Consider the following 18,403-nt stretch of genomic DNA (forward strand, 5'->3'; position numbering starts at 1 on the left):
TTCACTGCTTTTTGTCTGTCATATAACAAATAAAACTTGAATCTTGAATGGTGTGGAGTGTTACCTGTGATTGAGTTGGTGATAAAAAGGAGATGGAGAAAGGAGTGTCTTAAATTGGACTTTGGTACCATTAATATTTTCCTCTTAAGTCTTGGAATGTTTTCTTTTTATTATTATTAATTCTTGTATTACTTTTTTATTATTATTTTATTAAATGTTTATTTGTAAAATGTACTTCCATGTGTGGCGTTTTGTAATGTTGCTTCACCTAGAGCCAGGTGGTTGTAACAATTTAAACTATATAATTCACCCTCAGATTTCAAACTTGCATTAAAGAAATACATTAAAGAAACAATATACAGTAAAATCTGACACAAAACTAAGTTGTTACATATCCTCACGCTTTTTTAAGTGGGTATACGGAAATCCTTGGTCTTTTCTAGTGGTATCACGTAGACTACACCTCTTAGCAGACGCGTTTTCATGCGAGTTTAGGTTCAACACTAGGCTACATAGTTTTGCTTCAGGTAGAATGATAAGGCTAATTATATATGCATGCCACTTTCTAAAACAACCTTACACAGTTTTGATAATGTTAATAATGAACACAATGTTAACGTAGCCTGCCTGTGATGAAATGCGGACTGCACACATACACATGCTTAGTCTTGGGATTTCCACAACTTCCCTTGATCATCCTCACAACTTATTGCTTGTAGCCATTTTGTCATCCTTTCCGGTTCTGTGTGTTTATTAGGAAGGATGTACAGTCGTGGCCAAAAGTTTTGAGAATTATATAATTAGTTTTCAAAAAGTTTGCTGCTAAACTGCTTTTAGATCTTTGTTTCAGTTGTTTCAGTTGTGACGATCCTGGCGCTTGCTGGACTTTCTTGGACGCCCTGAAGCCTTCTTTACAAGAATTGAACCTCTTTCCTTGAAGTTCTTGATGATCCTATAAATTGTTGATTTAGGTGCAATCTTAGTAGCCACAATATCCATTTTTATGCAACGCAATGATGGCTGCACGCGTTTCTTTGCAGGTCACCATGGTTAACAATGGAAGAACAATGATTTCAAGCATCACCCTCCTTTTAACATGTCAAGTCTGCCATTCTAACCCAATCAGCCTGACATAATGATCTCCAGCCTTGTGCTCGTCAACATTCTCACCTGAGTTAACAAGACGATTACTGAAATGATCTCAGCAGGTCCTTTAATGACAGCAATGAAATGCAGTGGAAAGGTTTTTTTGGGATTAAGTTAATTTTCATGGCAAAGAAGGACTATGCAATTCATCTGATCACTCTTCATAACATTCTGGAGTATATGCAAATTGCTATTATAAAAACTTAAGCAGCAACTTTTCCAATTTCCAATATTTATGTAATTCTCAAAACTTTTGGCCACGACTGTAGAACTTCAATTCATAATTTGTTAGTTTATTGGAGGTACAGAAAACGACACAACAACTCTTCGGCATGATTGTCCCGTGTATTTCAATCAGTGTTGCCAGATTGGAAATGTCCAAGTATCGTACCAGAAGTTCAAAATTATCGTATTGGGAAGAAAATTATCGAACACGAGTCAAAAGTGTTATTGATCTATTCTAAACCAACAACATTTTGACACGACCTGCAAATTACCACAATAGATTAGGTCTATTGTTGGACGGGAGCAGTGAGACAAAATACTATCCCATTATTTTCAGTGACTGTCTGCGTCGCGGCACATATTAAATCATATTAAAATGATTTTTAACACTTGCTTTGTCCCGTCCAGTGAAGAAGGAATTTAATTGTTTCTGCGTGGTGCAGTTAACTCCACATCTGAGCCGCTGTCAACGGAAACCTGCGTGTTGCCAGATGTTGAAGTTCTTGCTGTCTAGGACCGCAACTAGTGCTCGTTAGCTTTAAACCAGGGCACTCTCCTGCATTCTTAACACACCCTCAGGTGCACACGAACGCTTTTATAGTGTCTGTAATGAGCCGATTTTGTGCATGAATAAAGAAGCCCTATGACTGCAACTACCATCATTTAAATTTTCATAAAATTCTGAAATTATCGTAGATTACGGGATTTTTTCATTATTGATCGTACATCGTACAGAGGTAAAAATTATCGTACAAATATGATAATTATCGTACGTCTGGCAACACTGATTTCAATTGGTGCCAAGGCAATGTTTTCCCCCACGGGCTAAATTCACATCACGTGACGGGGCGTCATTGTGTGGGCCGCGAGTTGAAAAAGGTTGGGAACCTCGGTCCTTGCCGAATAAAAGTATTAAAATCTTACTGATCCATAACTTTTGAATGTTAATGTATAATGGAAAAAAGCCAAGATTGTGGTTGCAGCACTTCAAAGCACAAGAGTGAAGCTTATCCTTCTAGAAAAGCTAATTCAAAACAAAGTAAAATAATTCAGGGCTTTAAAGTTGTTCTTTTTGAAGTAGGAATACTGTTTCATCTACCAACGTCATTCTCATGAGTGGAATTCGCTGCATGTCATCAGTCCTGTTCTGGGAACCTTGCATGTATCATACAGAAGTTACAGGCATTACTGATGTTTATTTTAGTTCCATGGAAAAAAGGGTCAATGTAAGCGCAAGTCTAAATTATTTTCTGTCCAAAAACTATGCACAATTTTACACAAATGTGGTTAACAGAGCTTAACTAGAGCATTCCATTGATTCAGTTTTACTGTAGAGTTAATCACTCCTGTTTAGAGCTGGATTCATCAGATATACCATAGCAAACAGGTGTGTTTTATATGACAGCCCTTGCATAACCCCCTCATGAACTGCATGACACAACATATGGACTGATATATTACTGTACCAGCCTCCACTAATACTGCCACAGCAGGATCAAAAGCACATATGCAATGAGGAATCTTTAAATCTGAAGCATGATTAGAATTCATTCAGCAGAGGGTTGAAGCAGCTGGACATATTCAGGTCAGGGCTTTACTCATGTATCTCTGCTATCGAGGCATTTAGCTCTAGCATGGCACTATGCTTGATCTACAGATGTGTTGAATTGACAAATGGGTAAGGCATGGTTATGCTGTATGCAACATTGGGAAGTGATTCAGAAGATGGCAATCCATTATTAGGTTATAAGACAATATGCTTTCATACATTGTTGTAATCAATTAGTTTTCTGTAGAGATTAGCCCAGGCAAGCCTCCTTTTTCACTGGAAAGGGCTGGCATCAATTAAAGCTGGTGCCCCACTAGCTAATTTTCAGCTGATCATCATTCATTAGCTTAACATAATCATTCAAGAATCAGATTGAGTCAGTGCGCACAGTCACACTTCTCGGCAGGTGGGCATTAACAGCCCCAGCTGGGTGTCGATGGCCCTGTCGACACACCAAAAACATTCAGCTTGCCTTCATATTACAGTTCATGCAGTGGGACAGACTCTCGTGGTCTTGGCAGCCAGTAAGTGGACGGAGTAAGTAGGGCTGGGCGATATACAAAAAAAAATGATATCTCGATATTGTCAAAATTTTTACGATATTCGATATATATCTCGATATGTTTGCATTTGCATTTAAATAATAAAAAATAAAACATGATTTTCTTTTTCTTTTTATTAAATGAAAACATGTAGGCCTATATGTAACTGAAGCAGTGCAAATTAAGTAACAGTTACAGAAAGTGCATTCTGTCAACTTTTTAGTGCATGCAATTCACAATTTAAACTGCAACTGGGATAAGTATTTTATTTTAATTTTTTAACAAGTTTTTAAGCTAAGAACACAAGTCTGTCAACTGTCTGTGGTTTTAAGAGAAGCTGGCATGAAACTATGTTCCTACTGACACTAAAAACCCTCTTCGATGGGGAGCTAGTTGCTGAAGCACATAGCTATTTCTTATATATAAATATATATAAATGAATAAATACCAAAGACTTTTGCATTCTCTCTGTCTATATTATGGAAACTGGTAAACATATCAGTGAAATTCCCCAATCGTAATTCCAAATGGCCATAGCCTATGTTTCTCTATTCAAACATCAGCGGTCGAGTAAGTGCATTTATTTTGCGATCACAGACGCAAACAATACAGTTGAGATCTCATGACAGAACACAGACCGGCTGAACGACGCTTTCATTAGATCGCTCAATTCCAGCTTGTTAAGCCTTGTTTATACTTTCGCCTGGCTCCGCAGCGCGAGTCTCCGCAGACTGCGCGCGCACCTCCGCAAACGGACGAGGCGTTTATACTTGACGCGCTCGCCGTTGTACTATTTTTTAACCGACAGGGGGCGACTCTGAGTAATTCTCCTCTAAACCACCTGGAATCGGCGGCGAAGAAGTAGTTTGCCGGAATCAACATGCTCATAGACCAATCACTGATTTGAAATGAGGACAAAATATGATGTTGAGAAGATATACATAGAACTCTTTTGATATTTAGCATCTCATAAAGGTAATGTCATTTAGTGTACAGTAGACAACATTTGAAGTGGAGCAAAACCTTTCATCAAAGTTATACATGAATTATGACCAATACCTGTTGTTGTCTTTGGACAACTTTGATAAACTTCAGATCCACTTCAAATGTTGACCACTGTAGACATGCGTTACCTTTTATTCTTTGGCAATGTTAATGAAAATACAATTTTTATAGTTTGTTAATATTAGTTCACAGTAACTGAGTTTGTATTATTAATTGCTGAAAGTAATATAAAAGAAGTTTATTAATGCAGCATGGAGGGATCATAAATATGCTGGTACAGACGAACCAGCTCGGACAAAGTCGCTTCGAAGTCGTTCATCTTCGGATGCGGCGCCGAGCGCGTTGTTACAAAAAATGTTGCGCACACCGCCAGGCGAAATTGGGTCTTGCGAACCCAACGCGCAGGACCGCCCACACCGCAATGACATCATTTTTGCCGCGCGCACCTTCGCGCTCCTGTGGACGCGTCGAGTATAAACCAGGCTTTAGTGTTTTCAGCGGCTCTTCCGCAATGAGGAGTGAGCACGTGCGCATGGTTGCCAGATTGCTTAAAGTAAGCAAACACCGGTCAGAAAATGTATCCTTGTAACAGTGGAGCTCTGAATCGGAGATTTAAACTCTTGTTATCTGGCAACCGCTATCATTAAAGCTCTCGTAGTAGAGGGGCGTAGAGCAGTCAGCAGTTACAGGTTCCTTTTTTGGACATTCGGCGCGTTCTTTTGGGAAAGTATGCTTGAATTTGAAATATTCTATATTCCCGATATATTCAAATTGTACATCATCGTCAAAATTATTCCGATATTATCGCTAATATTCGATATATCGCCCAGCCCTAGGAGTAAGTCATGTAATTTATTACCCCTCTTCCAGGCTTAATTTTTTGAGTGTGATGCACATATTTTTTTGTTTATTATCTGTTTTTATCTGGATTATCTGTTGGCTGACCAATGAAAGACATAGGGATTGTTTGGGAAATCTGTTTGAAAGCCAATATTTCAGCAAAAATGTATGGTGCAGCAAGTAGCACAGAAATGACACACTCCAACTTTAAAGAACAACTACAGAGCAATTTACCTTATACTTTACTTACTTTGTCTTATTGTATTAATTTGTTTGGATCTTCTGCATGTCCAGAAGGTCTGGATGCACATACAGTCATGTGAAAAAGTTAGGACACCCTATTGAATTTCATGGTTTTATGTTTTTTCTTTTTTTTTTTTAATGTCCCAATACAGAAAACCATGGAATAGGGTGTGCTAACTTTTTCACATGACTGTATACATGCGCTGAATCATATGATGGGTCACATTATGTCAGTCTTACTGGAGTGTTGTATTAGAGTCGTAGTGGTGTCCCAAGGGACTTCGCTGTGTCATATGAAATAGTGTTCCTGACGCAAATCAAACAAGCTCAGGTTGCCTCACTAACTCTGTCAGCTGAATCCAAAATTTGGTTCACATTTATGTTGAGGCTTAGGATAAAGGTTAGGATTAGTTCTGTGACTGACAGATGATTTTTCATGGCCAGTATGTTTCCTGACTGACTGAATAAGAGTCACTGAAGCCTCCGTTTCTCAAGTTCCAGCTGTTGGAAGCATGTTACTCAATAGTCTTCTTGCTCAATTTGGTTTATATGGTAAAGCTTTTTGGATGCGCTGTGGAATATCATGCAGGATGGTGTTGATATAAACAATCTCATTTGTAGCATGACAGTTACTCAAATAACTGACAAGGATAAAAATATAATGTAAACCAGCAAGCTCACAATTAAATTAGATGGCATTTATTTCTTCAAATGGGTCGTCCTTCTTTCATACCGCATTATTAAAATTGAATTGAATTAACACATGCGTTCATCCTTTAGGTCTCACAATAAATGATGCCATCAAATAGTGTAAAACCAAAACCCCTCCCTTAAACATTTCACTAACATTGGCAAGGAACAGAGTCAAACTGGTCTGAGTCCCAGCATACACTCTGGAGGCCTGACCCTGTGCTGTGAGTGAGTGTTATCTGCCCTTGTGGAATGTGTAGCAGTGGCAAGGCTAAAATAAGAAACTAGCGCAGCAACACACCAAACAGGTCTATGCCAGCTGGTTAAGTCTGGCTAAATGTCAGGAGATAGTTAGGATCCCAAACTCATTCTCGTGCACACATATTAGACTATAATGATTACTATCCACACATACTTTTTTTATGAGAAGTGTATTTTTGATCCATGCTAAATAGGGGAGTTACTGTGCTTTACCTTCATCCAACAAGCATCTTTCAGCATGCATTACTACTAACGTGGCATCTGGGATACGGTAACTGTACTTATGAGCTCCTCGCATCTACTGACATACTGTTAATCAAGGGTGACAGAAATCTTGTAGCGTATTCATGAAGGCTGTTATGATGGGGACCTAAGGTGTTGGGACACGTTAGCCAAATCTCGCAGGTAAAAAGGTCCAACAATGTCAAGATGTATGAAGAACAGCTCACACAGAAGTCAAGAAGTTCAAATCAAGTACATACTGCACATGTCTACAAACCTAACACATACTACACACACGCATGATGTCACAGTTTTCAAAGATTCCCCTTTTGGTGGTTTACACAAAAACAGTAACGGTGGCGTTTTTAAAAATGTGCACTTTGAAACATGTTTTCAAAAATGTTTTTATAAATAAAATCAGTCCCCAAAATTGCGTTTTCATGTAAACTAACAGGAAAAAAGCATAAAAGGTTTCACATTTTTGGCTGAAAACAAAATGGTTTAAAATGTGTAAATGGTCCCTAAGACTGGTAAATTTTAGTTTTTACCATATGAAACAAGTATGAAACTCTGGACCAGAGTGAGCACCTGCTTTTGCAGAATGACATAACACTGGGTTGCAGAGTTTGTACAATGTGAAATGATGCAGTGTTTAGATGTAATGTCTAGATGTGTATATTCACATGCATTGGGCAATTCACAGAAACACTGCACGTCTTAACTTCATAGTCTGAACAGTCCAGGGAAAACTGAATAGTACTGTGCGATATATAATGCGAGGATGCACAAGGCTAGAGTTAATTATTTCAAGTCTGAAATATTTCAAGTTCGAAATACAGTATCATCTTTTGTGTTCCACGGAAGGTTTGCAATGACTCAAGGGTACGTAAATGATAATAAAATTTATATTACTGGGTCAACTGTCCCTTTATAATTCAATTTTAGTTTCAAACCTAACAATCCCTATGTCTTTCATTGGTCAGCCAACAGATAATCCCACCCCAAACTAAAGACATTGGTTGAGCCAATATTGCTTTGCTGGGCTGGTCGGGACACCCAAACATGCATGATAATATTTTGATAGTACCATTGCGTTTATATTTTTAGCGAAAATATACAGATTTTAAAGGTGGAGTTTATAATTTCTGCACTACTAGCAGGATTTCATACAGATTTCCCAAATAATCCCTCTGCCTGCCATTGGTCAACCAAAAGACCATCCCACCCTAAAAGTACACCAACGGTTGATTCCAATGTTGCTCTGTTGGGCTGGTCGAGACACCCAAACATGCAGGATAATGTTTTGATAGCATCATAGTGTTTATACTTTTAGGGCAAATCAACTTCAGCACAGATTACTTGGTTGTCTCTGCATATTACAACGAGGCAGGAGAAAAAATGTCATCACCTTCAAGTCAAGCTGAGTCCAGTGTCACAGAGATTCTTATTTATATATTCTTAATATGCTTTTCAAAACCGCAAAAGCAAAAAATATGATTTTGAATTTCCAATTTGTGCGTCCAGTTCAGTTTGAGTTTAGTTATCAATTTAAAATTTATTAAGGAATGTCAGACAGGTGAGTCTGGTGTCTCCTTCAAGACTTACTCCTAATGGAACCCACAGTCACATTTTTGTTTGCGTCACCGTGATGAAGGCATCAGCCGACGGCTTCGGGGTCAACCCTGAACTAAATTAGGTCTGAAATGAGATTCCCTGCCAAGTGATTAATACAGACTTACATAATACACAGCTCAAGACCATTCCAGCCTACTGTGACTTCCTTTAACTCTACTCTGGAACGTCGGCTGTTTATTTAAATGATCTTGACATACATACACAGTAGCCAAGTCAACAGACTATGAATGGTTTATCCAGTTCAAACAATGTGTGTCATGCAACACATACATGTACTGTACATATCGAATAGACTATATAATGAACAAGAAGTCGATGCCTGGCTCATAATAGCACAAGGCAGACTGGAACATTCCACCACCAGACAGATATCAATACTGTTATGTCTAGCTGAAGGCTCTATAGTCTATACCCTGATTAGTACCGTACCAGACGAACATGTCAACTCTGACTGCCGTCTCCCTGAAAGCAGCTCCTCATCATGGCGCCTCTTTGTCCGACGCAAACTACCAAACCTCTTCATGGGAACTGGCAGGCCTCACGTCCTGAAGATCAACCATTCCCCCCCGACTAAAGCGAGGATGCACGACACAGAGATCCTGTTTGGATAACAGAGAACTCTAGTGAAGCCAAAGCAAATGTCCAGGATTCCAGAAGAGGTGCTCGTTCTAAGTAAAGCCAGATGATGGATTGCTGTACCTTCAGAAGTGTTTTGTAAAGATATTTATATGACAGTCTCTGTTCTTCACAGATGCCACTGTCCCAGAAGTCCAGTTGGATTCTTTCAGTACCCTTTGCAGAAATGAAATCCTGGCATTGGCTGTATTCCAGTGCTATTGATCCCGATTTCCTGTCCCCACGAAACACACAAAGCAGTCACACGGTGTCAGTTGAGCAGACCCTGCCGATGAAAGGCAGACTTGCTTATGGCCCCCAGTGTCGCAGATTGTCTCAGAAGTGATGCCTCTCTTCACTTATCTATCTGCACTCGCTCTCTCTTTTCTCGCCTTTCCTCTTCTCCTCCCTCTCTCAGTCTGTGGACACCAGTGTGCAGCCCTGCCCTCTCTGCAGGAAATTGTCAGGTGCAGCTGTGTGTCTCTTTAAAATAGCATACATGGCAGGAAGCTGTAAAAGGAGACCAGGCAACAAGCCAGCAACAGTATTGGTTCAGTCCTTCACACGGCTTGCTCTTTTTGCTTAACCTCTGAATTTACACAGACAATACATTTATTTTACCCCTCTACTCATATTTTTCCCATTTGGTCTGTGTGTCAACCTTTTTTGCAGATATTCCTGGTCTTTTCTAAACTTTTATTTATGCAGTGCCATTATACTTTTCCTTGATGGTAATTCTTAAATTTAATTACTACAATAAACATTAAATTATTAATGGTGTTTGCTAAGCTTATTGTTATTATTATAATAATTATTACACATCCATCGTTCAAACTGCATGTCCTGTAAGGTTGCAGAGATGCTGGAGCTTATTTTGTAGAAACAATTTGTGAGTTCTCACCTGGTAAAAATATCACCATACAGTATGTACACCAGGTGCAGTCCATATAAGCTGTGAATGCTCCACATACCCAACCCATTTAAGATAATTATTTTGGGGAATGGCTTAATGTTAAATATATTTTCATTACCATAATTTCCCTTATATAATAAAATGTTGAGAATACATGTGTAACTGAACGCAAATAATTTATTTGCCAAATTATTAGTTTCTCTGGTGTCTGATTCCTGGTGTTACCACCTAGCCTCAGAATGCTTCCATCCCATCCAAAGAGAATAAAGTCTTCTATACATGTTCAGAGTGAAACTTAATTGAAGATTCAGTGGTCAAAAAAAACCGACCATATTTATTCCATGTCATCAGTGTCAGTCTTGCTACAATATACCACACAACTGTGTGTAATGAAAGCTGCAATGTTCTTTATAAAACCTAATAGTTGATACACACCAAATGTTATGCAGCTTCTATAGAAATAGCTAGACTTTTCCATGCACTTTGAAGTATAAATAATCTTACCTCCCTAACTGGTTTCTGTGATATAAGATGATTGTTTGACTCACAGTGCCTCCTGGTGGGAAGTGAAGGAGATCACTGAAACATGTTTCGAGGTCAGCCTCTAAAGTGAGTGCAAGCCAGAATGAATTTCTCCACTGTAGTGTAAAATACATGATTAAACAGAAGTGGAGCTGGTCAAACGGATGATATGAAGTGTATGTGGCAGCTCGGGTTTCATAATATTCAAATAAAGTGCACAAAGACATATTATAAAGCCTCAACATGCCACCACAATTATCAGCATGAGTCTGTGAAAAGAGCTCTTTGGAATGAACTCAAATTGAGGTACAGGAAACAGACATTGGCAGATCAATTTGGAGAACAATCTGGAAACGTGGCCAGAAATGTGTAGGTATATTTGTTTTGGCTCAGTGTGGCACACAGTAACAGGCACTCGGTCTTCCCTCCCCTCTGATGCTGGATGGATTTCTGGAACATTCTTCTCACTGACACAAACAAACCTCCTCATACTGTTAGAGTTGAATGACTCGCTGCTCTTTTTTGAGAGTGTGCATACTATTAACCAACATATTATTTTTAAGAAAATACAATGTCTATGCCTTGAACACTTTTCAGTTAGAAATTAAAGTTGTAATTTATAGACAAGTGTTTCTACCAAGATCAAATGATTGCATTGACTTTGTGAGCTATTGCCATGAAAATGTCACATTTATATACAAGACAATCACATTTATATACTACTATATACAAAAAGGGGTTTTCAAGCATGTCCACGTATATCAGAATGTGTCCTATTTAATATAATTTTTTCGAAGCAAAAATAATGACGATCATACATATTTACAAAAAAAAAAAAGAGAAAAAAAGTAATTTAGAGTAACAATAGTTTTGTCTTGTCAGAAATATTTAGAACCAGAATCATTACACGATATTAAAAGACTATTTAAAGATCACAAATGAATGCAACCCTTTAAAAAAATTATTTATTGTTAAAGGGGTCATATGATGTGATTTCAAGTTTTCCTTTCTCTTTGGAGTGTTACAAGCTCTTGGTGCATAAAGAAGATCTGTGAAAGTAGCAAAGACTATAGTCTCAAAGTTAAGTTAAGACTGCCACACCCCCCTAAAATGACTTGTTCAAACACGCCCCCACATATCTATGTCACTATGTGGTAATATGTGTGTAATGTGTCGCCCAAATGTTCACGCAAAGAAAGAAGGCCTGGTTTCAGTAACCAAAGTTATTGTTGAAGCAGTCATGTCAGGGAGATGCTGTGTGTATTTAGGGGAAAGCAAAAGCACTTTATTTGGCCTTCAGAAAGTAGATGCATTTAGGAATCTTTAAGATTACTTACAACAGAACAGCAACCCATTTTATAGACAACCTTTTCGTGAATCTAGGAGAGGAGGTAACTGACTTTGCTACGACAATCTGGATCTTCTGAATAAGCTACTGGAAGTATGTTTTGTCATTAGTTTAAGTATTTGCTATTGAATGTTCAAATGCTTTCACGTGTGTGTGTGTGTGTGTGTGTGTGAGTGAGTGAGTGAGTGAGTGAGTGAGAGAGGGACAGGGTGACACACACGAGCTTCATCACTGTGTCTGTCACGCCACTCTGTTCCCCTTTCGGGCTTGAACTGATGGTAAATCTAAGGATATTATATACATTTATTTTGAAAGAAGAAGCTCGTGATTTATGGAAAGGGAAGTTTATATTTCCAACGAGTGCTTTCGGTGTTCGACCAATCACAATGCATTGGGGTCAGTTGGCCAATCAGAGCAGACTGTGCTGGTCAGAAGGAGGGACTTTGCAGAAAACGATGCGTTTGAGAGAGGCGGGTTACAGAGGATCTACAATAGAGAATCACAGTCCCGCCCACAGCCCGAGAGAGCTTTGGTTCCGGAAGTAAATTTCCCATTCATTTCTCCCATTGACTTTCGGAAAAATCCGTATCTAAAGAGTTTTAGAGCATGTCTGAGGATAACCAGCTACAGCTAAACTCATAAGCATATAACATATCATTGAGTGAAAAAATTAAGAGAAAATCCCAAAAAAGTCAAAGGTACAAGACTGTGTACATATTTTCATTTTGAGCGAAGGAACTACTCCTGCCATAAACCACCGCACCTCACTGAAGTCGCCTGAAGCCACAACCGCAAACGAGCCTTTTGAGCGACTTCCGAATCTGACGACGGCCGCGCAAACTTTTTTCTCCAGTGAATTATATTTTATATAGTGAATGTGCAGTAATAGCAGTTCTTTCAGTATTAATCGTGTAAATAAATAGTGTTTTATATAGGTATTGTGTATTGATTTTTATATTTATCATTGTGTTTTATATATTGTGTGCGTGTGTGAAAGCGGTTAATGATAACGTCAGCATTGGTGCAGTGCTTTGTACCTGACTGCAATCACCGCTCAGTCATCAACACATGTCGTTGCCATTACACAAATGTTCAGTAAATGCACAAAAAGGTATGCCTAGGCTAAACATTGTTTTGACAGTGGCATTATAAAATGCTTGATATGACTCATACCATATGTAGGCTACAGTAGCCTAGCTAAAGTGGACGATGATGCTAACTAACGTAACCTCCCTGCAAAACTCACCAAAACTTTGTAGGTCTTGTCCCTCATGCTGGCCCTTACAAAACCCACAAGCTGATCCTCGGACACGCTACACTCAACTAACGTTACATGACCCTATTTGAAGTGGTTTTCACCCCTTAGAACACTTTTGTTTTCCTCCTTGAAAAAAGCCATCATGACAGCCAATGAGATCATGATTGCGCTGACAAGTCTACCATGCAAAAACGCAACACAGGTTTTTATTTTTTTATTTTTTTTTATTAATGATCTTCAGTCTTCACGGACCTTCGCGGGGTTTAACCAGAGTTCCACCAATCAGATGCATCACTGTGGGATTGTGGGTAATGAAGTACTTATCCAAGACATCGCGAATAAAAGGCATTTATCTCAAAACAAGTGCCCCATGAACCTTTGGCGTTTATATGAGCATACTATCGCTTAGTACAGCCGTAGCTGGTTTTAAGTCTACCATGTATGGTTGAGTTTTTATGGCTTATACCCCAAATGTCAATGCAGAAATTGTATTGAATTTTTACTTCCGGCACCGGCTGTGGGCGGGACTGTGATGCTCTATAATGTACAGTATTTGAAAAATAATATGTTTTTTGAACATTAAAGCATGTCAACATTTTCTATTACACCAAATACACAAAATAATGATCTTTAAAAAAGCATCCAATGACCCCTTTAATATTAAATCTTTACCAATCTTTCCCAATATCCTTCAAACCACTAGGCTTTACTCATTTGTCAGCAATAATCACTTAAAATATAATAACATTTAGTATGATCACTTCCTTTTTAAAAATATTCAATTAAGAATAAGTATGTTGCTTTATTTTGTACACAAATATATCTGTTATGCTGAATGGCGATGGAACACTATTTCACCCTTACTTTGATATTTTAGTTATTAGAAGCATTAAAGTAGACACTTTACATGCATATACTTTGCTTCCTGGGCATAAAAAAATATTTTTTGTAAATTTAATTTGATGTGGAAACCAAAATGTGAAGTATTCATTGATTGTCAGCAGATTTTGGAACTGACACGAGGAAAGCGGAGCACTTCTGTTAATCAGCCAAATGAGCACAATTATCTGGAACGAAACAAGCACTTGAAACCAGACTGAGAAGATGCTGTGTTTTACTGCCATGCTTTTGATTAGTTGGCTCTTATATACTGAACATGCAGTTCTCTGCGCAAGTACAAAATGAGTGTACAAAAGAGCACAAGAACAAGTGTCTCCTTATGAAAAACAACTTGAATACTCAAGACTCTGACTGAAGATTCACTGATGTCTGTGTCCCATTATCTTTGAAACCACTTAATGGCAACATTAGATCAGCACAATTTGGCCTAACAGCATGCGCTCTAATGGTTTTAGTCATTTGAAAATCAAAGGCTAAAAACCCAAATCATGATCTTACCACTTCCTGTTCTGATGTTTTGAAAGCGAGTCAACAGGAAGTCAAACTCTGTGCTACACTGATCAGCTTCCCCAAAACCCATTATAACAAAAGAGAAGATACAAAACAGAGAAGACTGACTAGCTAAAGATGATCATTGAATTACTTCTAACAATTCTGGAATATTTTTTTCTAATATATTAAACTGTGTCTTAATCTACAAATCAAATAAAAGATCCAAATACTTTATATAGTACTTCAAGTCCTCATAAACAGGTCATAATGTGATATATTTCATGAGGGTAGAAGGAACATAAATAGAAATGATTTTTATTTGATATTTTAAGTTGATAGTTTAGATCCTAGATTCTTACTGGTCAATATGGCATCTTGCCATATTAAAATACATAACACAAAATGCAAAAACAGCTGAGACACAAAACACATGCTAGTGTTCATCACCGTGCAGTCATTTACATTAATATTTGATTATATATAGCATATTATGTTATATTATATTTATTTTGTTCTACTCTATTAATTCTATTCTATTATTCTATTATATTATGGCTCAGAATCAGCTGATTTCATTAGCTAAATAAAAAGGTAACCTGAAACCAGGACATTATACTTCAATTACCACTTTATTAATCTCTAAGCTTTAAATATTCAGTATTTTCTGTTAATAGGAAAGAACATTGGATGAAATCAACTGAAAATCTGAAATGAACACCTTTTCTAGATTTGGAGAAGATCCTGGCAGGGGCTGAGCTGGGCGAGGAGCGGAAGATACCACTGAAACTGAGACGGCGGGGAGATTTGGGAGGTGAGTCCTGGTGAGATGGTAGTGGATGTGGGATGATGGTTTTAGGAGTGCCTGGACTGGTCCTGGGACATACAGGGGCTGAAGATGGGGTACAGGGCTGACTGGCAGGAGTGCTAGCTGACTCACTTCTGTCACCCTGAGAGAGAAAAAGTCAAGATATGTTTAGACTTCTAGGGTTGTTGAAGTTATAAGAGAAACATTCCATGTACTTTCATTTCTGCTGATGTTAGATCGTTTCCCTTGTCAAATTCTGTGACCATACAATGATAAGAATCATGTAATAAAGTCAAATGAACTGGTTTCGGAGCCATAAGCGACTGACAATTAAACAGTCACTGAGCAATCCTGAACACAGCATGATTTTCTCTTCATGTACTGTACTTATAAAAAGTTACAAATTCAAAGTATATTATTCTTACACGGACTACAAAGACAAAATAATTTATCTGCCACATTTTGGGATAACAAATTTTTTGTTGATAACAAAAGTTGTTGATTGTATATACAGAAACAATATATTTGATGTTTATGGCAAAAATGCTTATATATTGAAATATTTAAGCATTTTGAAAGTGTGGGGAGACAGTCTCAATTATTTCATACGTGGTGCCTGATAGAAGTGGGCGGAGCTCTGAACTCGTTTGGCGGCAGAAATTCTAATATTTTTATTTAATGCCATGTCAGCATCTAAGGCTATTCTCATGGCAAAAACAAAACAAGTATAACAAATACAATAAAAAAACAGTAAATAAACAAACACGTTTACAGCATAAATATAGCTTTTCACTAGAGATTCTGCTGTTAAACATGTTTAGAACAAGTTTTAAAAATGCGAACTGATGGCTTCAACAAAAGCATGTACCATCGCTCAACAACTTCAGAGACCTATAGAGAAAATTGAATGGCATTTTTGCTTCCGGAACTTTCTGGAATGTTCTGAAAAGCTTAATTAAAAAAAAAAAAAAAAAAAAAAAAAAAAAAAAAAGATTTCCTGGACCTTGACACTGTTATTTATTTGGCAGTCTATGGGACAGTCTCAAGCCTCCAGGTTTTCATCCAAAATATCTTAAATTGTGTTTCTAGGACGAACAGAGCTTTTACGGGTTTGGAACGACATGAGGGTAAGTGATTAATGACAACATTTTCATTTTGGGGTGGAGTAACCCTTTAACTATAGTTTGGTAACTTTACACAAATATTGTTAGCTCTTTTGCACAGTTCAGTTAGACTGTTTGAGTCTCTCATAAAAACTATTGAAATGTTTCACTATTGTGTGGCTGAACACACCTGAGAGCAAGCTATGTTTTCTCATACTTCATTGCAACAGGCAGTGAGCCTAGTGCCCTAAAAGTTAGTCTTTCAAAGCAGTGACCTTTCACAATTTGGCCAACACTTAGATTGTTTATTTGTTAAAGTGCCCATTCGCTAGACTGCTGTTGCTTCACAGGCTGTTCTCATTGGCTTTGATCACAAGAGGAAAGGTAGGCGTCGCCTCCCAGCTTAGCTCTGAGTGGGTAAGATATATATATAAATATATATCATATATACCAATTGCTTCATTTAACAAATACTGCCATTTATACAATTCAGTTAGAAATACTGGCATATGCAGGACAAAGTTTCCTTCCATTAAATTCCTGGCATCTTTTTTTTTCCCATTCTGTACAAATCGTCATCCATAGCCGTATAGAAAGCATTGCAATTGTTGAGTCTGAAACTGAAAGAACAGCATGTGCAAAGAAAGTCTGCCTTGCCTTCTATTCATGAGCAATGTTTACGAGCCAACCCAACCACAGAATAGTACAGACAGCACTCTCACTCTTTTCTTTACTACAAAACCTTATGAGCAATAAAGAGAGGAGTGCATCTTTAGACAAGTGGGCTCTATTTCTGTGTAATATAACCTATGCTGTAACAATCCACACATCATTCCTTTAAACCACACATGCAAAGGCTCTGTCTTAGTGACCTAATTCAGCTCTACTGTCCACATTCAGTAGCTAGAGGCTTTATAAGGAAGCATGCTTACTGAAATGGAACTGAAGTGACTGATTTGGAACACTTTGCATATGGAAATGTAATACATTACAAATATTACCCATTATATTGCCATATACAAGCTGTATAATAAAATTGATATGAATAATATCTATATTATTAATTTTTATGGTATTATATGTAGCAAACATATGTCAACAATAGAAATTTGATTTATATATGCAACTTTATTAAAACAAAATATGTTTATATAGAAAAAACGTATATAATATCAAAGTGTTTTGATGGGATTTAGAATGGAATGGATTTAGATCTCTAATAGTGTTCATATGTTTTTACGTCATAGGACAATTTTATAAATGGAAATGGACAAACTCAGTGATCATAAATCAGTCTAAATGTACACCAATTCTGAGAATCTGATAAAAGATAGCGATTTTGTGTATTTTACCTTGTGCATTTCATCTTTATCTGTTCTGTCTGCCTCTCCATCCATAAGAGAGGATGTGAATGTGCTCAAATCCTGTTAAAAGACAAAACATCATTTAATGATAAATGCCAAACAGTATGAATCAAAATATAAATAAAGAGAGATAACTTCAGCCAAATTCATAATACACTTCTCAGCAGTACACTGTTTTTGAGGGATGAACAAGATTAATTGTTATCATTTTTTATTAATTGATTGTTAAACGTATTATTCCGTAAGCAGATGCGGTTACACCATGTAGAAAATTAGGATTAAACATTCATTTAGTATGTCGTTTATGACTGTGTGAGTTAGAGATTTGACTCTGCCAGACATTCCTGATCCACAAAAAAAAGACTTTCACTTATTCAACGGAGGCCGACTGAGAACAGGATCAAACACTGGTTGGTTTTGTCGGCTGATGCCTTTCTGTTGGGCCTGAAAAACATCACTGTGGGGGGTGATGTCAAAGTTTAGGCAACTGTTCAACACTCATTTAACTGACTTAAAACAGTAGATTTCTCTGAACAAAGAGTAGCTCAAACACATTTGAACTCAAAAAGAATGACCCAATGCAGTGAAAACTAAAAAAAACCTAGGTGTGCACTAAATATATGGGCTGTATTTTCAAAACGCACCCTTTGTGTATCTCAGGTCCTCCAACTAACTGGCCAAGTCAGCAAATTATAGCTATATGTTAGCAAAGCTACTTTGAGTAA

The 18,403-nt window shown here is 37.6% G+C and overlaps 1 protein-coding gene across 4 annotated transcripts in view; it reads right to left on the reverse strand.

Moving 5' to 3' along the window:
- The window catches only part of LOC132096815 (5'-AMP-activated protein kinase subunit gamma-1-like), a 38,645-nt gene that overhangs the window by 16,355 nt on the left and 3,887 nt on the right, over nucleotides 1-18,403 (reverse strand). For 3 of the 4 annotated variants that reach the window (XR_009422620.1, XM_059502429.1, XM_059502431.1), the window contains exons 2-3: nucleotides 17,667-17,738; nucleotides 15,125-15,353 (exon numbers count right to left, since the gene is read on the reverse strand). Coding sequence is in view for 3 of the 4 variants with exons in the window: in XM_059502429.1 (XP_059358412.1) it covers nucleotides 15,125-15,353; nucleotides 17,667-17,738 (301 nt within the window). In the remaining variant the exon portion in view is untranslated. Of the gene's footprint in view, nucleotides 1-8,787; nucleotides 9,247-15,124; nucleotides 15,354-17,666; nucleotides 17,739-18,403 lie in introns of those variants that run through there. The other variant, XM_059502432.1, reaches the window with a different exon arrangement.

Source organism: Carassius carassius, chromosome 20 (assembly GCF_963082965.1).
Source record: "Carassius carassius chromosome 20, fCarCar2.1, whole genome shotgun sequence".
NCBI lineage: Eukaryota > Metazoa > Chordata > Actinopteri > Cypriniformes > Cyprinidae > Carassius > Carassius carassius.